The sequence below is a fragment of the Odontesthes bonariensis genome, chromosome 16 (assembly GCF_027942865.1).
Source record: "Odontesthes bonariensis isolate fOdoBon6 chromosome 16, fOdoBon6.hap1, whole genome shotgun sequence".
Classification (NCBI taxonomy): Eukaryota; Metazoa; Chordata; class Actinopteri; order Atheriniformes; family Atherinopsidae; genus Odontesthes; species Odontesthes bonariensis.
In genome coordinates, this window is record NC_134521.1 from 4,988,360 (window position 1) to 5,013,108 (window position 24,749).

The 24,749-nt window shown below is 40.3% G+C and overlaps 1 protein-coding gene across 1 annotated transcript in view; it reads right to left on the reverse strand.

Moving 5' to 3' along the window:
- LOC142402017 (unconventional myosin-VIIa-like) overlaps nucleotides 1–14,413 on the reverse strand; it is a 72,362-nt gene extending 57,949 nt beyond the window's left edge. Inside the window, exons 1-9 of the mRNA XM_075487460.1 lie at nucleotides 14,349–14,413; nucleotides 8,118–8,231; nucleotides 7,133–7,285; nucleotides 4,563–4,747; nucleotides 3,254–3,375; nucleotides 2,825–2,967; nucleotides 1,705–1,818; nucleotides 347–500; nucleotides 190–266 (exon numbers count right to left, since the gene is read on the reverse strand). Of these exons, the coding sequence (XP_075343575.1) occupies nucleotides 190–266; nucleotides 347–500; nucleotides 1,705–1,818; nucleotides 2,825–2,967; nucleotides 3,254–3,375; nucleotides 4,563–4,747; nucleotides 7,133–7,285; nucleotides 8,118–8,231; nucleotides 14,349–14,366 (1,080 nt within the window). The 5' untranslated portion in view covers nucleotides 14,367–14,413. The remainder of the gene's footprint in view (nucleotides 1–189; nucleotides 267–346; nucleotides 501–1,704; nucleotides 1,819–2,824; nucleotides 2,968–3,253; nucleotides 3,376–4,562; nucleotides 4,748–7,132; nucleotides 7,286–8,117; nucleotides 8,232–14,348) is intronic.
- Between the last annotated feature and the right edge of the window lie 10,336 nt (nucleotides 14,414–24,749).

The following is a 24,749-nucleotide window of genomic DNA, read 5'->3' on the forward strand; positions in this document are numbered from 1 at the left end:
TTCGGTGCAATCTGTTGGTTTTCTTAGCTAGGAAATTGTTTTTGAATTGGCTCAATATGAAAGAATTGGATTATTTTATGAATAATTATGATTACAATGAATTGAATTCCAATTGGCTTGAATTGCCTTGAGATGACATTTGTTGTATTTGGCGCTATATAAATAAAACTGAATTGAATTGAAACGCACCTCCATGAGAGAAGCAGCAGTCACCAGGTCAGGAGATCTCACAACCACACATGCATCCAGGTTGTCATATGTACGAGCTGCAGGAAATGAGACTGCGGATTAAAAACCACGTGACCTCTCTGATTAACGAGTCTGATGTGAGTGTTTACTTCTGCACCTTCAAATCGTAGGTTTCCCATATGCAGGATGGCAGCCAGCAGCTTGGAAATCTCCCAGCTCTCTGTCTCGGTGAACATAAGGACCTTCATGGCTGACAGGATACTGGAGTATTCACGCAGGTCGTTACGGCCGTCACATTCCGTGCAGTTACCCTGCAATGTGTAAGAGACAGAAGACTTAAGGTTGAATTTATTATCTAAGCAAAGTGGACTCAGACTCTCCAGAAGCCTTGATGGTGGTCTGTTGGTTGCTGCTGTTAAAATCTACAGGCTTCTCACAGAAACACACATAAACTTCCCAGGACACAGCTGCCTGCTGTTCTTTCTAAAAATAAAGGAAAGCATTGCAGCAGGGAGTGCAAGAAGCATTAAAAATACATAAAAGAATATAAGGAAAAACAAATAAAATCATTTAAATGAATTTAAAAACAGGCAAATTAACTTTCAGATACTGTTTATCTGCTGTAGATAGTTTTCTTTAGGCCTGACAGTTCTTCTTTCATCCCCATCCAGTTTATTCAACTTTTTAAGACACACTGTGCTGAGATATGCCAAGTTTTCAGCAAATAGGTCTTTGGAAATCACAAAAATGATACATCTTTGTGACAGGCTCCTGGTAACAAAGTGCCTAAGGTAGAATTTAAAATGGTCTCTATGAATTTAAGAACACTGGTTCACTCTTTGAGTTAGGTGCTTTTTATGCTTGAATGATTCATATGTCAGTCTTAAGTGGCTTAACAAAGGAAAAAAACAGGTGAGGACTGGATTGAAATGAGTGAAAAAGCAGAGAAGCGCTTTGGAAGACCTTCAGAAAGCCTTTAGAACTAAGCTTAAGACTGTGTAAAAAATACATGAAAGTCTGAGTACTTGGGGGAAAGATATAAAGAAATTAGGTTTGCACAGTAATATACCTACAATATCAATTCTCTTTCCTGAAGCAGTTTCATACAACCACAGTTTATTAGTTAAACTGATGAAGACAAGTGTATATTAACTTATCTTTATTTCTTTTTTGTTTTGTTTTACGCTGAAACGACTTCAGTTTGAAGTATTGAAATCTTTTGAAGTTTTCCACACTTTTTTTGCACAAGAGTTACGTTGTTCTAGGTTGTTGCATGTCAGAGCCGAGGTTTTAGGGGATATGGGAAAAAATATGAAAATGATACAAAAATACATGGCCCAGCTAATCCCCATAAACATTCGCTCGTGTGTCACTTAGAAGAATGTTGAGAGCATGTTTATATGATACAGAAGGTAAGAAGAAAATACATGAGAACAAAGAGTAGACACAGGGCTGCCCCACCTGCTCAGCAACAAAGTAATAAAACAGCTGATGATCACTCAGCTGTGGACTCACCATGGTGAGGTAGGTGTAGTCTGTGGCGAGGCCCAGCCCCAGTTTAGCTTTCATCTCTGGAGCCATGCCCTTCAACATACAGTAGAAAACATGGTAGTTCCGCTCGTCTGAAGCCTGCAGGTTGAGAGACATGAATCAATGCTGTGGACTATAAGGAGGGCTCTGTATGTGTGTGTGTTCATGTTAACATCCACTCTGAGCTGTTGTTGTGTCACATCATTCTTTTTTTTATATATAGGGGGACAACAGCAAAACATTTACTGCCCCATTTGATTATAAACCCTTAAAATATGATTGTATTACAATAAATTGGATTCTTAGTACCTTGAGATGAATTTTGTTGTGATTTGGCATGGTATTAATAAAACCTTAATAAATTGAATTAAAAGCTTATTACACAGTCTGATGTGGTTGTAAACAGATCCAATGCTCATTACTGCATATGACCAAGTCTAAAAAAAGGTTGGGATGCTGTGTAAAATGTAAATGAACAAAGACTGCCATAAATTGCAAATCTCATATCTCAAATCTCAATATTTCATTCAGGTAGGAAAATAGAAAAACAGGCCAAATGTTGAAAGTATAAAAAGTGAGACATTTTACTATTCAATGGATTGTATTGGCTCATCTTGGACTTGATGACAGCAACATGTCTCAAAAAAGTTAGGACAAAAGGCCTGATAAATAGCTGGCCTACCTACAGTCCACATCTCTCACCAGCTGAAAACTTTTGGTGTATCATGGAATGCAAAATACGACAAAGAAGACCCGGAATCGTTGAGCAGCTAGAATCCTATATCAAGAAAAGAATGGGACAGCATTCTTCTCCCAAAGGTCAAACAACTGGTCTCAGTTTGCAGACGTGTAAAAGAAATGCTGCCCTGTAAACATGGACCTGTCCCACGTTTTTGAGATGTGTTGCCTCCATCAAATTCATGATGAGCTAAGATTTTTTATGAATTCACAAATGATAAATCGAATGCATTTAAATAGCACGTTTCTGCAGACACCTCCAGAGCTGTCCTGCAAAATATTTACAGTTCGTACTACACAACACTGGCAGTGACAGTGTTGCGTACTGTAAATCCTAACTGAGTTTGGACATCATCCGTTGTCTCACCTGTCGACAGACCCGAGATTTCTCCAGCAGGTACTGCTCTATTTTGGCTCCTTCGATGGCCCCTCTTTTGTTGAAATGGATATCTATATACTTCCCAAAGCGACTGGAGTTGTCGTTACGAATCGTCTTGGCATTCCCAAAAGCTTCATGAATTGACATATCAGACAGTAATGTGACAGGGATCAGTGCGGAAACAAACAGTGCAAGTGTACAGTTGTATCGCAGCTATAGTCATGTGATGTTTGGCTGTGTTCAAAGATAAAAAACATATCATTTTGACATTTGTTTTTACTGTTGTTAATAAAATACGGAAGAAAAAACTTTTTAAAGCCAGCTTGGATAAAATGTCCTTTAAAATAAAATAAAAAATCTGAGCATGGACATTTCCATCGGGACTGGAAAAAACTGTCTTTGGAGTTTAATGCTGACCTTCCAGGATGGGCGTGGCCTCCAGGACCTGCTGTTCTATCCAGGAGTGTTGACCACTGATGGCTGCGAGGAACTGCAGAATCAGCTTTGTGCTCTCTGTCTTTCCAGCTCCAGATTCCCCACTGTCACACAGAGAAAACTGCAATACTTTCTTATAACACACAATGCTGATTTCATTGCTAAAGGTGCTGGAACACCAGCAGCACACATGTGGTTTATTTGTGAATGGGGATTGGACCAAGGATGCATCAGACTCTGGCCCCGGTCTTTTTTTTCCTTATTGACAGTGTGCAGTACTTAGACCTCAAATAAGCATTTTGTATTTTGTAAGCATTTTATAAACGTACTCTATTAAACTGTTTACAGGTATTGTTGCAGATTTACTCTTACTTTACACCCCTTACAAAGCCTCTTAATCAATTTAATTATTTCTGGTGTTACTGTGTGGACACAGTGATCTTTGGGTCTGTCTCTGGATACATATTTTTGGAAGTTTCCCTTTCAGAGTGCAAAATTTGAAGCAGGGATTATCTAAATGGATCAGGCAGTGATTTACTAAGCTTTGCACTGTGCAGCTCATTGGCGATTGCAACATTAATTAGTGCTGAAAAAGGAAATGTCTTAAATTTTGCACGTGACATGACTGTGGTAGTTCCTGTATGGAGGGCGCACCGGTGCTGCACGACACCAGCAGGAGGAGAGAGGGTGTGAAGTAAGATATTCTCCATTCATTTGGAATTATACAAGACATTATTAGAGCACACTGAGAGCCAAGCCAAGTTATTCTTAATAGAAGGAAAGAAACCTGACACAACCAGGAATCTCTAATCAGGGGTCATACAACCAAAACCCACTGCACTTAAACCTTCTTTTGCAACCGTTTATGTTTTATTCTTTGCATTATTCATGTTTGGGTGTTTGTTTTGTTTAAATGGATAAATTGTGTAGCACCGATATCACGATTTACATTTTTACCGACGTTGTCAACGAGTAAGCAAGATAACGCTATCAAACGGTGAGGAAGCAGCAATACCTCATCATCTGGAATAATATTTGTGTACAGATATCAGGGATAGGCACAAGGCTGCAGCTTTGTAAGCTCTGCTGCGTTTTAAATGGATACACCCATTCGCACATTGCTGCTGTTTATGATTTTCGACCACATGCTAATTTACCCAGCTGAGTAAATCTGGGCCTTTGTTGATACATGTTTTTTTTCTTAAAAATCACAATCAGGAGTCTTGCAGGTTCAGGGTGTTAAATGGACTATAAATACAGTTTTTGAGTTACTTTGAGCCCACAAACACACCTGATGATGCAGCACTGGTCCTTGTTGTTCCGCTGCATGTTAAAGTAACAGTTGTCTGCTATGGCAAATATGTGCGGCGGCAACTCGCCGATCTTCTTGTTGGTGTAGAGGCGGATCTGGTCTGGAGTGTAGATGGGCAGCAGCTGGTAGGGATTGACCGCGACTAGGATTGAACCTGTATATGTCTGTAGGAGCACAGAGACACAAGAGAATATGTTTAAAACAGGGAAAAAGAAAAAAAGACGATATCTGAATATCTTCACATAAAATTTTCCTTTGTGACTTTTACAATTTCTTTTTTGTAAAAACACAGCTTTTATATATTCTGAATCAAAGAGTATGATCATAGATGGAATCACGTACTGGGCCTTTCATGTTCACCAGTTTTCTTTTACTTATTAGACTATTTTATTCTAATTGATTGAGACTTTTGTGACTGATCAGAAATGATACAAAGCGCCTAAAAAAAATAAAAATCAAATTCTACTTGATCAATCAAATGAGCAGATGTCACTACTGAAGCAAAAAGAGATTACACTAATATGGGAGTCAAGAGTAGCAATGAATTCTTCTGCATTTTAAAATCCAGGAAAAAAATTACATCAACTTTTGTTTTTTCGTCAGGATAATGAACTTGTTCCGCTTAGTTTAGATGTCCAAAAAATTTTTGTTGCTTTTGTTGTGTGATTATAATGTTTTACAAGTAAGAGTAAGGCAGGTCCTGAGGAGTTAGCTGAAGGGGAAGAACAAAGTCAGAGCATGTATGCCCTGCCAGTTATCAGATATCCTGCTGGCATAATAACCTGACCAATGGAAAAGTTATGAGCCACTGATATCAAGACAAAGAAAGCTCCTCTCAATGCACAGAGCGTTTCACCCCAAGTCCAGCACGCTAAGCGGAAAATGAGCTTCAGAACAAAACAACAAAGATCCACGAGGACATCAGGAAGATGGCCTCCAGTGATGAACGGAGGAGATAATGCCACAGGCTGCTGAAACCCAGCAAAGAAGAGGAGGAACCATCATGGAAGGATAAGCCCCTGCATGGCATGTGCTACAGACAGACTGAAGAAGTAACTGGAATCGAGAAGTCCTATCAGTGGCGAGACAAGACTCTGAAAAACAGCACAGAGGCACTAATCATGGCAGCTTATGAACAGGCCCTGAGCACAAGACCGATAGAGGGCAGGGTCTATCATACCGGACAGGACCCCGGGTCCAAGCTGTGCAAAGATGCCTCCGAGTCAGTCTCATAGTAGCAGGGTGTGAGATGCAGGAAGGTACAGCATACATGTAACGTCGTGATCAAGTGGGAATGGCGTTCAGGAAGATCTATATCATGTATGTGCTGGAAATCCTAAAGTCTTCATTGAAGATATCTCCAAACATGGTAGAGAATGGCAGACCTAAAATCCTGTGGGACTTCCAGATCTGGAATGATAAACTGATGATGGCTTACCAACTGGACACCGCGGTGGTGGACAAACTGATAGATGTGATCCTGATATAGATATAGCAATTCCAAGCTTAAGAAGATGGAACACGAGAAGGTTGAAAAATGGCCAAGGGCTGAAAAAGGAAGTTGAAAAGATGGGGGAAGTGAAGGCAAACAGAGGTGCTAGTTGTAATCTGAGCGACCCCTAACTAGACTGGACAGTGCAGACATGCGCAGACAAGATTGTGTTGGCAACGGACTGGAACTGAGTCTTAATGCAGACATCTGACTTGGAACTGAGCATCAAAAATAAAAATGTTTCTTTTGCTTATATGAGTGAAAAAAGGCATTCATGGCTGCTCTTAACATGCATTTTAAAAGATGTTAGGAGAATGTGGCACTGTGAAAATAAACAGCGTCAGCATATCTATTTATCGCATTTTTCTTTCGTACTCACTTTTCCACCACAATTAGTCTACATGGAGATAGAAAACAAAACAACCAAAAGCCATTATAGAACTATCTGGGGCACACTCTCAAAGGAAAACACACAAGTGAACAATTTTACTTTGTCCCCTATCTAATCCTGCTTGATTGGGTATAAGTAGGCAGGCACCATAGTTTAGCTCAGTCTGGGTGAGAAAAAGCTGTTTCATGCATGGGGAGCTCACTTCCTAAACTCTTACAAGAGAAATCGGATTTTGGGTGTGCAAAGGCAAATAAGCTGCCCTATGATTGCCATTACATTTGAAATTGATGAAAGCATTCTGGATTCACCAAACAAAGATACAAAAAAAACGTTTTGAGATTAAAATCTTAGTAGGAAGTTTTTCTATGTCATCTTCTAGAATGGTCTTCACAAAAAGTAAACAGCTTCAGTAGAAATCCCTCTATCTATATCTTTGTCAGTGAGCGTTAAGATGGGCTATTCCACTTCATTTTTAGCAGAAAGTGAACGCCACTGCAGCTGAAGGTACAAGTAAACAGATTATAAGACACCAGGTGGACAATGGCCAATAGCTGCACCTTGTATGAAACTCTAAAGAGTGAATACATGAGATGGACGTAACAGAAAGCACAACACTGTCAGTGACTATAAACATTTCTGCGCCGTATTTTGATGAGAGGAACTAACATAGATGACGTGTTCATTGTAGCGGATGAGCAGGTTGCGGAGGATGCCAGCTTCGTTGAGGTCGCCCAGGCGGATCATGTCCTCCACTCCGTGGATGGAGGTTGGGTGCATGGGCTTGATGTTGGTGGCATTTTGAGGGGAAATCCAGTGTTCCTGTGTGAGCAGGAAAAGAGAGGATGCATGAGTGGAACAAAGTACTTGAATCCCAACTAAAATCACATCAGTTCATCTCTCTTTTTAGTTGAAAATGCCAGTGCATTTGTCACTAAAAGCCCAGCATGCAAGGTTTTGCTGTTTTAAGCACAGAAGTTGCAGACTGCAATCTACTGTATACCTTGTGCTTCTCCATATCCTTCCAAACCTATAAAGAGAGCCCAGATTTCTTTTCATTGTGCGAATGTATTGTATGTATTTCCTTAGCGTTAAAATAATACTATGTAACATTTCTACCTTAAAATAACAGTTTGAAAAAAATTGTGCAGCTAGAATGAGTTTTAATATTATGATTGGCCTGTCTCCTATGCCCTTCGGGGGTCTGAGTTGGAAAAACTGCAGCTGGAGCTGAGCGGAAGTACTTCAACTTACTTTCTGGCACACCAACCGCAAAAAGAAATAGACCCCTCTCACGCTCCCAGGTATAAGGCTAAGCTAGCGCAACATTGTCAGTACGATCATCATGGAAGAGGCACCGAAGAAACAGAAGAAGACGTTGACTGATGAAGCAAGGAAGAGAGAGAGATTTACGACAGTGTCTTAACCGTACATTACCTCCAAGCCTGTAGGGGGAGCTCCATAATGGGCTTTTTGAGAAGTTACATAGTATTACTTTAACATGACGGATGCTCCTTTTCACCTGAGCATCTCTTAACAAAAGTTTTGATATGTATTTTTCAAGCAAAGCGATTTCCTGGAGGGGCTTGAGTTGGCATAAAAAAAGTCCTCAGGCATGGAGTGACCATACCTTCCTGCTATACTGACCACTTACCCGGCCTTCATCATCCAGAACCTGGATCTGTCCAGAGTCGCACAGTTTGACCACTGCTCCCACAGGAACGTCAAACTCGCGTCCCGTCCTGAGGTCCAACCACACATAGTCGTCCTGTGCCGTCAAACACAAGCCCAGTTACACACATGCATATTACCAACCTCCAGCAGTGTAAGAGATCAGTGTGTTATCTGCTCCAGTTTTTGGAAAAGAGTTGTGCGAGATGGGCTATACAGACAAGGAAGTGAGCTGGGACATTTACGAACAACATCTTTGTGAATGAGTCCAGTGACGATTCTGCGTTTTCATAAGAGTAGAATATTTTCTGTTTTTATTAAAGTAGTGGTTGAGCCACAGCATCAGAAGAAACCGAACTGTTAAGCCAAACTACACCAAACATGCCCGACTAAATCAAGGCTTTTATAAAAAGCTACACTTTTTCTCTTTGCTTCACCAAAATGAAATGCTGGAAGAGTATTTTCACTTTTGCTGTAATGTATTATACTTTGCTTCACTATGTACTACTACTAAAACAGATTTATGTGAAAGGGGCAGTTGTTATGCGATCACATAATTTGTTCTGTTACCATCTTGTTTTTATTGGCCTGCTTTCATTTCAGAATGCATGTTGGATAACCAGGAATAATCAGAGTTGAATCCCAGACTTACAGTTGCCTACTTTTTCAGGTGCCAGCTGACTCAGTGGGAAGATTTAGTCTGAAAAAGGATTAAAACTAACCAACTTCAGCTGAAACAGACCATAATGTAACACTGGAAATCCATGTAACACAGACTAAGGTTTCATTTTTAGTCACATGGAACTGATATTCTGAATCGGAAAAGGACACACAGCTAAAAAACATGCCTGAATTCTACATTGGTACTCTGGTCAAGTCACAGATTATATATTTTTTATGTAACTTACGAGGTAAATAAGAGGGAAATAAATGGCAGCATGTTAACATACGAACAATGACAACGTTAACATGCTGATGTTTGGCTGTAACAATGTTTACCATGAGGTCAGCATGCTAAAATTTGCAAATTGGCACCAATTACAAACAGCAGTTTCACAGCAGTGATCTGAGGGTCATGAGGATCTGAACCAAATTTCCAAATAGTTGATGAAGTGCCAACAAAACTCCATCAACTAAACAAAATGCTACAGTAAACACGCTAACACACTCATGGCTGTGCATATTTCTAAAGATAACTCGGAGCAGTAGTAAAAAGGAGCAGAAGTAGTAAGACTTGTGTGCTTCTGACAGTAATAATAAGTAATAAGTGCTTCATTCAATAACCTGCTAAGTGTTTTTATTTAGGTTTTTATTACCCAACGTTTTCTAAACTGTTTTTACAGAGGATTTTAGGCTTTGTAATCCGCTGTTAGTAATCAGCAGAAAATTTGGCTGCAGGGCTGTTTTCTGCCGAGACTACGAGAGTGTTTTGTGAACTGAAGATCTTCATGAAAGCAGAGTTGTATGCACGCGGTAATGGACTCAACAGTAAACTTCTACTCCATAGTGAGTGGGTGGGGATGTTTTAAATATATTTTTTTTTATGAAAATAGCTGTAGTTATTATTTTTTATTGCATTGGTACTGACTTTTTGTAGCAGAGTGGTACAAAAAGTCTACATGTCAGTACATCATCAGGTGGTTTCAGAGAGTTACATGGTTCTGTAAAAGCACTCAGAAAACAATACAGCAATGTACTGATATTAGAAAATGTACTTTGTACTTATGAATACTTGAGTATTTTTAAAAGTATGTACTTCAGTACTTTAACTTCAACTTTTGACTGAGCAACTTTTACTTGTAGTTGAGTAAGATTTGACCATGAGTATCAATACTTTGACTCAAGTACTGGAGTACCACTGAATAGAATCCATTTATTCAAATTCCTTTAACAGCCCGCTTTGTTTGGCTGTCTGTGGTGCCTGGACCTCTCAGGTACAGTTGCTGTGTTTTCTTGTGGTCTCAAACCATCAGTTATGTTATATACCTGCTGCTGGTGTTGTTGCTGTTATGTTTCCTTTTGTTGTTGTTTTTCTATCTATGTGTACCTGCAGGTGCTCCTGATTGTTTTCTGCCTGTTTTCCCCACAGAGACTGTTGGATGTTTTCTGTTTGGTTTCTACAGAAATAGCAGCGCGTTGTCTGGTTTTGTCTTGTTTTTCATTGTCTTCTCCTCGTTTCCCTTGTTTTTTCTTTGCTCTCCCTCTCTCCCTGTCCCTGTGCCAGGTTTGGCATTAATATGTATTCAATATTTTAACAAAGATAAATAAATAGGCAGTACCTGGGAACCAAGGGGGGCTTTGCATTCATAAAGCTTCCCTTGGAAAAGCAAATGTGTTTGGCATAACATGGTATTCAGATTACAAATCTGCTGCCATGATGCTGGACAGGACAAAGGGGAAAAAATAAATAAATAAAAGATTAAAAAATAAATTGATTGAACAGCATCCAGGTGTCTTCCTGTGATTAAGATTCATAGTTGAGCACAATGTCTCAGTTGGACTCTGCACGCTGGTAGAAAATACACAGAGATGCTGTTGATGAGATGAGTCTTATATTGGGTACATGCCAGCTTCTGCTGTATTTACTATGCCGGGACGTGTGAACTGAGTAGTGGAGCAACAGGGTGTCTTGAATATAGTTTTTCACGCAGTTCTCACTGCATGGGTTAAATCTTTTAGTCAGCCTATTTTAGGCAATTTATCACACTTCTGTTTCAAATGATCACATTTGAATTTCAAAGTAATCTTGACTTTTTAAAAGTCTCCAAAGGCACCAGAATGTCAAGCTGGATTTTGCTATATTTGCAAAAAAATGATGTAAAAGACATGGAGAACGTTTTTCATGATGAGAGCCAATTAGGCTGCTCCAATAAATTTCTTTAATTTTTCTTATCTTTAGGTGATATCATAATGACTTGCTGCTAATCTAGGTTTTAAACAGACCCTTTTATGACCAGTGGGTGATGTAGAGATTATCACATCCTGCCCAATTTGCACGGGATAAGTATTACCTATGGACCCCCCGTAATTCGGAATAATTGCGGAGAATGTCTGAGTTCTTAGTCCTGTGCGAATGCGCCATGTCCGTGATTTGTGGGGTAATAATTCCGCCGCGAATTACCTACTGTATTTCGGCGAAACACAGACGTCTTGTGGTAATTTAAGTCCCGCCTGAACGCACACCTGTGTGTTCAACCTATGTGTACAACCAGGTACAACGGGGCAAAACAGGAAGTTACGACAATTACGGAATATCCGCTCATGATGTCTGTGATTTCTAGCCTAGCAAGCCAGACCCGTACAGCAAAAACCTGTAGATGGGTCTAGTGACGCTGGATAGCAGTGTGGGCGGGATAAACGGCTGTCTGTCAAGTTCAACGCCACGCAATAGGATGGCGCAACAACCAATCAGAGCGATGAAGAAGTTTTACGTAGTCAACGCGACGGAATTTACATTGTGGTTTGTAGTCTATGGCCTGAAAAGCTGATTTCTCTTAAGCTCTAAACTCTGTAAACTTTAGCAACATTTTGAAACATTTTCAGACGAGAAAGTAGTCGTTTAGATCCCCAATGTGTTGAAAATCTGACAAAATACCGGCTATTTACAATTTTGTTCCCACGAATTCGGCGCTGCTAAAGCTAGCCGCAGTGAGCAACGCACTTCCGGTTTTGTCGTTTTGACTACTCTCGTCCTGTTAACGGAATTTGACCGTTCAAATTCCTTACCGGAGAGTTTTGTCAGCTCTGAGACGAAGATCGGCCCGCCGTCTTCGGTACATCATGGTCGCAATTGACTCGGGATTGCTCTCAGTTTCCCTATAAAGCTAAAGAGAGCTAGCTAATGTAGGGTGACCAGATTTGGGTTTCTGAAAAGGAGGACACTTTTTTTATGGGGGGGGTAAAGCAAATTAATTGACATCAAAAGCACCCCAAATGAATCAGCTGACACCATTGCACAGTACATAAAAGACACACTGCAAAAGAAGGGAATCTTTTCTAAATGCATTGCATTTACTGGAGATACTTTTTGCAAATTTAAAGAAGTCCTGCAGAACACTAGCCTGACTACGTCATCCTCACGATTCTAGTCAGAATGTGAGTCTGATACCGCTCAATAGAGATTTGAGTATGGGGCGTGTTTCAACCGAACCAGGAGAAAAAATGCCTCTTCGCTCAATTGGATAGACCTACAACCAATCAGAGCAACGTAGTATGTGACGTAGATTAAGCGACACACACTTGTTGTAGGAACGACGGCAAAAACATCTTTTCTATCGATAAAAGCCTTTATCGCGTTCCTCTGTTCGTCTTTCAAAATGAATGCAATGTGGAGATCCTGTAGAACAGACTCGATGGCAGAATCTACACGCCCTAGCTCTCCAGCGGCAGCCGTGTTCAGCTCTTTAGTGACGTAGTCGATAATGTCCCTGTTGATCATCTGTCCATCATCGTATAAAGCCCGCCCTGGCAATCTGATTGGTCCGACCAATTCTTGGTCGGGCATAATGATTTCCCAACTGAGCAGAGCCAGACCGAACTTCCCGACCAAAACTTTGATGGGCGGGGCTAAGTTCGGCCACGACCACAAGTGACTAGACTAGCCCCGGAGCAAATTCCATTTGCGGCCGCTAAGGACGTCTAGATTTCTAGGCTATGTGATTTCAGTAAATTACAGACTTTTGCTTGTCCCGTCCGAATGCGCCACAAAAAATTACAGAGGTGCGGGGGTCGTTGCGAATTACCAGTGATCCATAGGTAATACTTATCCCATGCGAATTGGGCTTTTGAGGAGAACGTTGGTGGGGAAAATACAGTGGCATATACAAGTTTGTGTGACTTTTAATGGTAAGAGAGTATATAATCATTAATAGGAATAACAAAAGAAAAAAAAACAACATTATTTTCAACATATTGAGCAAGATCAAAGCATCATCTTTATTTTGTATAATTTTAGAGCTTGAAAAATAAAAATAAAGCAAAGTTTGGGCACCCAAACAACTTTGAGCTCACTTTTACCTGTGCTGGCTTTTTTTTAGGGCTATGACTTATTTACAGTCATTGTTGCAAAGGTCAGCTAAATTTCAAATTCTATCAGCTGCCGTGGGCTCCTCTCATCAGCTGCTCTCTGAGCCAAAGCAAAATAACCATTTCACTGTAAATTCAATGACGGTGGAGTGACGGTACTCCAGTGCAGCAGAACCAGCCCCTTCAAGAGGCATAAGAGGAAATCCATTTCTGCACCTCACCACAAAATCAAAAACGTTTTGCTCCAATAAGCAAATTCACATAAAAAAAGTGCATAATTTCCAGGAAAAACAGTATTCACTGTTAAGTATAGAGGTGGATCATTAATGTTTTATTTCTGTTGCAGTCAGTTTCATTAGAGAGGAAAACGTTGACCAAAATACATATCAGCAAATTCTCCTAAACAACACCTTAAAGTCCACAACGGAATACAGAATGAAGAAGATGCCCGCTGAAGGGTTCATTAAGACCCTAACAGCCGTCTGACATCACTGAAAATTGGAGGACTGACCTCAAAAAGGGAAGTGCAGGCAAGATGGCCCAAAAATCTTACAGAACATGAAGCGTTTTGAGGAACAATGTGTAAAATAACAAAATAATTAAAATATAAATAAACACACTGCAAGTGAGTTTTCCTCATAAAAGGTCTCCACTGCAGTGGTACAGAGAAAGCTTTGAAATGCCAGTAAAGGCTGCCAGTGCAAACTTTTGTTTAAATATCACTGGTGGCAGGTGAGACTGGTGTCCCGTAAGCCAAGATGGGGAGAATTATGGTTTCAAAACATCTGACTATTTATTTCCATAAAGGGAAAGAAAACAAAGCTTTTAAAGTATAATTGGTAAATGTTCAACTGGAGTGCGAACTGTTACATTTTAATGTTTATTAACTGTATGTTATGAAGAATGTATGGACCATGTTTGTCCATGCATTCTTTTTTTACAACATCATTTTTAAACTCTTGGAAAGACATGCATTTTCCCGTGATCACACTAGTGAGTTATTTCAAACTGGACAATATCCTTACTTATGATTTATGTGCATGAACGTTGACTCTGAAAATAAGTCAAATAATGAGACACATAAGACTGACCAGCTTAAAGTCTGAAGATATTGTGACAACTGTGAAAAAGACACTGCAGAAATCCATATATTGAGCAGAGCAGGTCGAGTCATTTTAACATAACCTACCTGCTGCAGAATGACCATGGTTCAGCCGTAGGTTGATTCCAGGACATCAGAATTCACCATTTGTGGGCTCTGCAAAGGAGACCAGTCATAGAAATCACACCCTTGAAAGAACAAACTATGTTCTAGACTTAATGATACATTTTTACACATGTAATTTGCTGTAAAGTCACAGAATCAACGCTTTGTACTGAGGTTTGCTTTGAATAAATGTCTAAACGACTTCCTGCTTCTGAAGAGTGCAGACGTGTCTCTGCTTCCTCCTGCTTCCTCCTGCTGCTTATTGCTTTATTCGCTTTTAAATCATTCTACTTCTTTCCACAAGTCTTGGATATAATTTTATTCTTTTATTCTTTTAGTCTTTTTCTTTTAATTGTATATTTGTAAACGGTATTAGCCCTCCTGTTTACAAAGAGAATCGGACAGAAAAAAATGTCTCCTAACCCTGCAGTATCAGTGAGCTGCACACAGTGTGAGCTACTCTTTGTGAAGGTAGCACAGCTCGAGAAGAGGATTGAAACGCTGCAAGACATTCGTAACGACGAGGAATTTATTGACTCTATTATAGTTCCTGCGCAGGCTGTGGAGCCTTCATGTGCCAAAGGACTAACTCAGATATTCCTACACGGGATCACAGCTGATGTGGAATCTCACACTGCAGCCCTGGCTGACACACTTCCCTGGATCTGTCCAAATGACACTGGAATATCTGGTGAAGCTTCCAAACCGGACGGTCCGACTGACATCTCCCACTGGAACAGTGTTGGTGCCAAACCCAAATCATCAACCCCAGCCAGGATCTGGTCTCATGTTGTCCGTCGCAGAGGTAAATCCAGCACCAAAACTAAACCTCCAGCACTCACTCCGCCACCTGAAGTTCTATTGCATAATAGATACGATCTGTTGACTCAAAATAGAGTGTGTGATGATGAATGTAACCCAAACATGAAGACAAACAAAAGAAATGGCCCCAAACCTCAGCCTAGGGCTAACCAGATCATCAGGAGAAGCCCAAATCCCACAACCAAGGTGAGGACTACAGAAGCGATCGACACCTCCACACAAAAAGCAATAGACACCATTCTAATCGGGGACTCTATAACACAGCATGTCAGAATGGCAAAGACGGAAAATATAACTTTTTCTGATACATCAGTAAGGGAACTGATAGATATTTTGCCGACCATTCTGTCTACTCATCCAGATGGCACGAGGATCATTGTCCACACAGGGTCTTTTGATATTCTGAGAAGGAAGACTGGCTCTGAGATCCTGAAAAAGGATTTTTCTCTGCTGTTTGAAAGACTGTGTCACTATGGAGCACATAGGGTCTCCATTTCAGGCCCCATTCCTACTGTGGGTAAAGGAATTGAACTTTTCAGCAGACTTCTTGGCCTGAACACATGGTTGTCAAATGCATGCATCGCCCATGGGATTAAGTTCATTGATAACTTTAATATCTTTTGGAACTGTAAGGACCGTTTCAGACCTGATGGCGTGCATCCCAATCGAACTGGATGCAGATTACTTGGTGCACACTTACGTCATGCTGCTGGGACGGCAAACCCAAACATGACTGTACAGATTAGACTGAAGGACACAGCAGCGAGGCAAACAACCCCCAGCCCTCCCCCCTCACCAGACCCTTTACTCCACATCACCCAAGGTCTCAAAAGGATGTCTCTATCCCAGCCAGGACTCCAGCGACCACCATCAACCGAGAAACGCAGGGCACCCCCTCCTCCTCCTCTTACATCATCTGTCCTGGCAGAGCAGGACACAAGGGGATGTGCAGGATGTTCAAGGAGCAGCACAACACCCAGAGTTCAAAACAAAGATAGCACTGTTCAAACCAAAGATACCATGCCATGATGTGTTCAGGGTCCCTGCTATAGAAGTCCGACTTCTGACAGCTGTTCTGAGAACAAGCTGGGGCCCAATAGGATTCCTGTATTAGTTAGTAAAAGAAGGAATCGAAAACAGTCAACTTCCAGGGTGAATCTATCTAATCTGTTATCGGTACCACGTACAACTCAGAATACAACAGAGACCACTGTAAACTCCACAAAGCTAGCCTTACTTAATATTAGATCTCTGTCCAATAAGTCACTGTTAGTTAATGACTTCATAATTTCACACAATTTAGATTTTCTTTTTCTGACAGAAACATGGTTAACAGAGAGCACAAGTGCTACTGTTCTTAATGAAGCAGCTCCCCCAAACTTTAGTTTTATGGATAAATGCCGAAATGGGAGGAAAGGTGGGGGGGAGGCTGCCTTATTTAAAGATACATTCCAGTGTAAAGAGATCTCATTTGGTGATTTCACTTCTTTTGAATATCTGAGTTTTATTTTAAAGGGTGTTCCTAAAATCCTGTTCTTAATCATTTACAGATCTCCAGGATACTGTGCAAGTTTTATTGATGATTTTTCTGAATTATTGTCTGTTATTTCGACTGATTTTAACCATTTTATCTTGACCGGGGATTTTAACATTCACATGGATAATATGACGGATGGTACTGCCAAAGAATTTTCTTCTGTGCTGGACATGTTTGGTTTGTGGCAACATGTAACAGAACCAACCCACCTTCGAGGTCACATTCTGGACCTGGTCATTTCTAAAGGTGTTGATATTTCTTCTGTTGTTGTTACTGATTTGGCCTTGTCTGACCATTTTTGTATTTTATTTGATTTACATATTACTCAGAATGTTCAAACAACCAGCTTCTCAGTTAAGAAGAGGTATATCAATGAGAAAACAAGTGCTCAGTTTAGGGAGGCCATAGTTATGTTACCAACAATGAGCGCAGAGTCGGTTGAAGGAATGCTGGATCATTTTAACTTGAACATTTTTAATGTAATGGAAGCTGTTGCACCGATAAGAATCAAGAGCACCTTGATCAAACAGAAAACCCCATGGAGAAACACCACTACGGTCAAAAATCTGAAAAGAGAATGCAGGAAAGCTGAACGTAAATGGAGGAAAACAAAGCTTCAGATTCACTATGAGCTGTACAAAGAAAGCCTGCGTAGTTATAACAATGAGCTGTGCAAGGCCAGACAGCTGCATTTATCTGAAATGATTAATAAGAATGTCAACAATTCTCAAACTCTGTTTGCTATGGTTGAAAAACTCAAAAATCCTCCTAAACAGTCAAACCCAGACCTCCTCTCTACTGAGAAATGCAACGAATTTGCAAACTTTTTTAGCCAAAAAATCAAAACAATTAGACAAAATATTAACGCAACACAGAAAAACAAGAAAACTAATCTTTGTCTAAAACCTAGAAATAACTCTGAAGTTATGTCACAATTTAATATTGTTAATTTAAAAATCCTAGAGGAAATAGTTCGGCAGCTGAAATCAACAACTTGTTCTCTGGACATGATACCATCCGACTTTTTAAAAACTGTTTTTACCTCAGTAGAAAGTGATCTCCTACAAATAGTTAACAGCTCACTGGCATCAGGCATTTTTCCCAAGTCACTAAAGACAGCTGCCATTAAGCCACTCCTAAAGAAGAGAACTCTAGATGCCTCTATGATGAACAACTACAGACCTGTCTCTAACCTCTCTTTTATATCCAAGATTATTGAGAAAGTTGTATTTAACCAGCTCAACGACTTTCTGAATGAAAGTGGAAGTCTTGATAAGTTTCAATCAGGCTTCAGACGTCATCACAGCACTGAAACAGATCTGTTAAACGACATTAGGTTGAACACTGATTCTGGTAATGTTTCAGTCTTGGTTCTGTTGGACCTCAGCGCTGCGTTTGATACTGTAGATCACAGAATCCTGTTGCACAGGCTGGAAAACTGGGTTGGACTTTCTGGAGCGGTCCTTAACTGGTTCAGGTCCTACTTAGAAGGCCGGAGTTATTTTGTTACTATTGGCAGCTATGAATCTGAGCGAGTGGCCATGACTTGTGGAGTCCCCCAGGGGTCAATTCTTGGACCTCTTCTGTTTAACTTGTATATGCTTCCTTTGGGTCAGATATTGCAGAATTTTAACATCAATTATCACAGTTATGCAGACGATACACAACTTTATGTGTCTCTGTCACCGGACGACTGCAGCCCAGCAGACGTACTGTGTCAGTGTCTGGAGGAAGTAAACACCTGGATGAGAGAGAATTTTCTACAATTAAATGAAGACAAAACTGAGATCATTCTGTTTGGTAGCAAAGAGAAGAGGGTCAGCGTTGGTAAATATCTTGAGACTCGGGACCTTATAATCACTGACCAAGTTCGTAACCTCGGAGTGTTGATAGACTCAGATCTGACTTTCAGCAGCCACATCAAAGCTGTCACCAAGGCAGCTTTTTACCACCTCAGAAATATCAACAGAATTAAAGGTTTCCTCTCCCAAAAAGACCAGGAGAAACTCATCCATGCATTCATCTCCAGTAGACTCGATTACTGTAATGCTCTTTTAACTGGACTTCCCAAAAAGAGCATTAAACATCTGCAGCTCATCCAGAACGCTGCTGCTGGAGTTTTAACCCGGACTAAGAGATCTGAACACATCACACCAGTTTTAAAATCTTTACACTGGCTTCCAGTCAGTCACAGAATCGATTTTAAAAGCCTGCTGATGGTTTACAAATCCCAGAATGGTTTAGGCCCAAAATACATCTGTGATATGTTCAGAGAATATAAACCCAGCAGAGCTCTTAGATCCAAGGACTCAGGTCAGCTGGTCCAGTCCAGAGTCCAGACTAAACATGGAGAAGCAGCATTTAGCTGTTATGCTGCAAACAAGTGGAACAAACTGCCAGTGGAGATTAAACTTTCACCAAATGTAGACATTTTTAAATCCAGGTTAAAAACATTTCTTTTCTCATGTGTCTATGCATGAAATATCTTTTAACTTATCTAGACTGTTGCCTGATTTTAAATTAATTTAAATGATTTTATTTGTTTCTCTTTATATTATTTTATGTATTTTTAATGCTTCTTGCACTCCCTGCTGCAATGCTTTTATTTTATGTAAAGCACTTTGAACTGTTTGTACATGAAATGTGCTATACAAATAAATTTGATTTGATTTGATTTTGATTTAAACAGACATATAGGAGGACACTTTCTTCTTAGAAAAGTTTACATTTACCATCAGTGTCCATCACTGCAAACCCATACAAGTGTTTGCAGGAGTTCAATGGGATACTGTACTTTGATGAAAACATAGAGTAGATAAAGGTTTCTCATATTTCATGTTATGTACAAAAGAAAAAAAAGAAAACAAACACATTGTAGACTCAAACTTGTCCATATAACAAAAGATGAATCAGCTGATGAATCATATCTCTACATGATACCTCACAAACAGACAACAGTTTGTCAGACCGAAAGGTTGTGTGTCTGAGAAGGTGGTCAGCAGCACAGGAACCCCACAGGGGACTGTACTCTCAGCGTTTCTCTTCACTCTGTACACTTCAGGCTTCCAGCATAACTCTGAGTCCTGTCGTCTACAGAAATAATCAGATAACTTTTCAGTTGTTTGGGTGTATTAGTGATGAACAAGAGACTGAGTACAGGAAATTGGTAAATATCTTTGTGGCATGAGGTTGGAATAATCACCTCATCTTAAACACAAACAAATACTTCTTGAGGAAGCTAAGGTCCTTCAGTGTCTGCACCAAATTATTGCTTATCTTCTACAAGTCTGTTGTGGAGAGTGAAATCTGCTTTGCTGTCATCAGTTAGAGCAGCATCATCAGAGCCAGTGACCCAAAGAAACTGAACAAAGGCTCACTGTGGTGGGGACCGACCTGGGGTGGATTGTTAAAAGAAGAATGCTGCACAGGTTGGTGAACATAAAGAACAACACTGGCCATCCTCTTCGTAACATCGTGTTGAAACAACAGAGTGTGATCAGTTTGAGGTTTCTTCAGCTCCACTGCAATGCAGAAAGATACAGAAGGTCCTTCCTGTCAGCAGCAATGACTGTTCGTGATGAAAGCTTGTAATGATTGAATTAAAAAAAAAAAATTACTGCAACAATTTCTCTTTGGGATAAATAAAGTATTTCTTCATTTAATTTCAGAGAAAACCCAGCGATTACCATCTGGGATTTGTTGATGTGACCCCCTTTTCAACTATATAGTTTCAACATCAGTGTTTCACAAAGACAAATTTGTTCAATAATATTTATAATTACAAGGGGTTGTAAATATTTTTAATAATTCCATACAATATGCTTGAAATACAGGTTATCCTGACATAACTTGCTCCATAAGTGTTCGAACATCATCATCATCATTTTTTAGTGAATTAGAGTATAGAGTTACCAAACCATCTGGAAGAAAGCTATCATCATAGCACAGCTAAAACCCGGGAAAGATCCCAACCTCCCCAAAAGCTACTGGCCCATCTCCTTATTATGCACCAACTGTTCGAGAGACTTCTCCTCAGCTGAATGTAACCCAGTTAGACGCTGAGCTAATCAAGGATCAAGCTGGATTCCGAGCAGGGAAATCATGCACAGGTCAACTGCTAAACCTCACCCAGTACATCAAAGATGGGTATCAGAAGAAGCTGATAACAGGTGTTGGCTTCATTGTCTTGTCAGCAGCTAATGACACCGTCCAACACAGGCTACTGATAACAAAACTCTTTGACATGACAAGAGATGCCAAAATATGCAATGTCATTAGAAGTCTGTTTCACATCACACTCAACAACAGAAAAAGTAGATGGTTCCATCAGACCAATGGGCTGCCACAGGGCAATGTCCCGGCACCCCTCCTCCTCAATGTGTACACCAACAACCAATCCCTACCAGAAGGTTATAGCAGGTTCATTTACGCAGACAACCTAGCCACGGCAATGCAGCAGTGCCCCTTCCCAAAAGTTGATGCAACCGTGGAACGAGGCCAAGCAGATATGTAGGGATGGGAATCGAAAACCGGTTCTTGTTGAGAAACGGTTCCCAGTGTTTCAATTCCTTGGAATCTTTTGGCAATTTTGCAAACGATTCCCTTATTGATTCCAGTGGGCGTGAATGACGTCACAGTGCAACCAGCAGTCAACAGTAAACATGGCGCCCAAGCGGTACAAACGCTCGAAAATTTGGTTACACATCCCTAAAAAAGACGACAACAGGGCAACTTGCAAAGTGAATATTTCACCAAAGGGAGGAAATACTACCAGGGAAGAGTTAAATTACCCAGGCCAGGATAGACCAATGTGGACCTCACCGTTGTTGGGTTTGTAAGGTCATGACTCGTGTTACTTCTAAACTAAACAAAGTTGATGCTAATCGACCGGTTTGTTGTCCTTTTTCTCCAAATGAGAATCGATAAGGGAACCAATAAAGAACCGAATCGTTAAGCAGAATCGAAAATGGAATTGGAATCGTAAAAATCTTATCAATTACCATCCCTACAGATATGTCAGTTTGCTACCTGCAAAACCACCTGCGTCCAAACCCCGGGAAAACCCAAATCTGCAGCTTCCATCTTAAGAACAGAGAGGCCAAACGGGAACTTGACGCAACCTGGAACAGAATAAAACTTGAGAACCATCAGCACACAGTCGATGTGGGGGTTACTTTAGACCAAACCCTCAGTTACAGAGAACACATCCAAGGACGAGAGCCAAGGTTTCCACCAGGAACAGACTCTTATGCCAACTGACCAACTTGAATTGGGGGGCTCACTACGCACTGCATCTGCATTGGCCTTGTGCTTTTCTGTTGCAGAATATGCCTGCCCTGTATGGAGCAGGTCATGCCACACACAGAAAACTGAATCCCATTCTCAACGAGACTTGCAGGATAGTGACCAGGTGCATCAAGACAACCGCTGCTCAGTGTCTCTATGCCCTACCTGGTACGGCTCCCCCTGACATTCGCAGAGCAGTCAATACACAAGCCGGGCCCAAAAAGCAGGCTGAGGATATCCGGCACCTACTTCATGGGCACTCTGCCACCCAGAAACGGTGTTGTTCCAAAAGCTTCCTGGACACTACCAAAGCCCCGGAGACCACCTCAACTGCTGCCAGGACCACTCAATGGCAGAGGCGATGGAGCAGCCTTGGCAGCCAGACGACACGAGGGAGAGAGGCATCAGCCCGATGAATGCCTCGTTACTGGCCACGATCAACCTTGGGCTGGGCGTTGGAGAAGGGCGGTGCAAGGCGTCTATGAAGAAGTGGAAGCAAACAATGACCGACTCATGTACATGTGGAGAAATTCAAGCCATGGAACACATTACGAGATGCAGCCAAGTCCCACAATGTACTGGAGATAACCTGTTCGAAACAAATGTTGCCTGCGTCAACCACTGGAAGGATGTGATATAGAAGGCAGCCTGGAGCCGAAGAAGAAGAAGTAATCAAAAGGCTATTTGTGTGCACTCATTCTATACACCTATAAATAATAATAGGGTCAAGAAACTACACTATGCTTTCCCGGTCTCTTATCTCTATAAGGCAGTGGTTCCCAAACTGTGGTACGCGTACCCCTAGTGGTACGCGGAGGTACTGCAGGGGGTACGCGGCGCATGGGGAGTTTTTTGTTATTTTAATTATTAAGGCGTCACACTTTTATGGAGGACTGTTTATTAAGAAGACTCCAGTTTTGTGATGGATGGTTAAATGAGTTAGGCCTGTTAATGTATTCTTAAAAAAAAAGAGAAATGTTACTTTTTTAAGTTAGATAACAAAGGAAGATTATTTTGGTTTAGTATTTATGCTATTTTGGTTAATTATTTATATTTCAAGAAAATGTTTTTTATTCTTATGTTGAATTTAACTGAGGTTAAAAAAAGAGAGAGAAAGCCTGAGAATTTTATGTTCAAGTTAAGGATATTAAATAAAATGATTTTCATGTAATAACCACTGTGTTGCTCTACTTTTGGAGAATCATCGCACGCGTTGTATGTGTGAGGGGGTACTCGTGGTGTGACAAGAAGGCTCAGGGGATACTCAGGCCAAAAAAGGTTGGGAACCACTGCTATAAGGGAACAACAGTTAGTTAACTGCTGCCCTGTGGTGCCCCATACTAAATAATGCTGTCAGAAAACCCTTCCCCTCTTTATCAGGGTGGTGTTGAAATATTGCTAGTGGCTCACATTCAACACTGTAAGTAAGAAGATCAAGACAAGCTCAACCAAATTCAAGAAGATTAAAAATATTGGGTCCATTATCCTTGAATCCACATCTAGGAATTGTTAGGTCATAATGACAAAGATGTTGCAAGGAATTTATTTTTCAATCATCCATTACAACCCCATATTTGAAGATGTTATATTCTACAGAGGGTGATGAATAATCCTTATAAAGCAAATAATCAATGTTGTGCATTATCAGCATTGGAGTCATAAACACATAACTTTCTTTGTCAATGTTATCTTTTTCCCCACAGAAATGTATTTAAAGGATAAATATAATTTATTATCTTAAAAAATATTTGGTTTTGGGGGGAATAGGAAGAGTGAGGTGTCAGTTCTAAATCTGAGAATAACCTCCTCATGGTTGTCTTTAAATAGAGATTCCTTATCAGTTGGTCAAAGGAAAGGGTCTGCCGTGAAAGCAACTCATAGCATTCAGTTTGTGAATTTAGAGAACTTAATGGTAATTTTCATCTGGTGTTCCAAATGTTACTTGAAATGTGAAAGTTAGGAGAACATTAATACAACCAAACAGGAAAATTCTGCAAAGGCTGACCAAAGGTTCTCACATTATAGATGGTCAAACAAACAACTGAAAACCAACATTATATTACATCACAACAACCAAACCAAACTTGGGGGGAATGTTCCTGGAACATTTTGAGAACCAAAACTTGTTAGCTGGAAAGAACAGTGAATCGAATATTGGAGTAACTGCTACAACACACAGATTAAAGTGACAAATAGCTCAAACTCACAATTAAAATCTCTTAATGTGAGTGATTTTCTACTGTGCAAAGTCATCTATCAAACCCTTACATTCAGCTGGAAGGCACTCGCTCTTTTTCCCAATCTCATTAAATAACTGAACTATTTAAAGCTTTTGTAACTTTTTCTGAAATTCAATTTGTCAATAATGTTATGCTTTTTATACATTTTTTAAATGACAATGCATGTATATTTCTTGGAAATAATGATGTCATCAAGTCTATGAGACTGACAGAAAACTATATGTGAAACCAAATCTAGCTGCTACATGCTCAGCTATGTTTGGAAGGTAGCTGCCATCTTAATGGGTTTGAGGCTATAGGCTTGTTCTTGTTTTTAGAGCTTTTTAAAGTATACAAGCAGAGATGCTAAAAAGATCAGGAGAGCTGAGGGGAATTGCAGACACTGCAAATGCTTTCATCACACATTTGATTATAGCAGTTGTTCGAGTAAACTATATTAGATTAGAGAGAACATCCAGATTAGAAGGTCCATATGAATGTCAGATTAACGGCAACCCT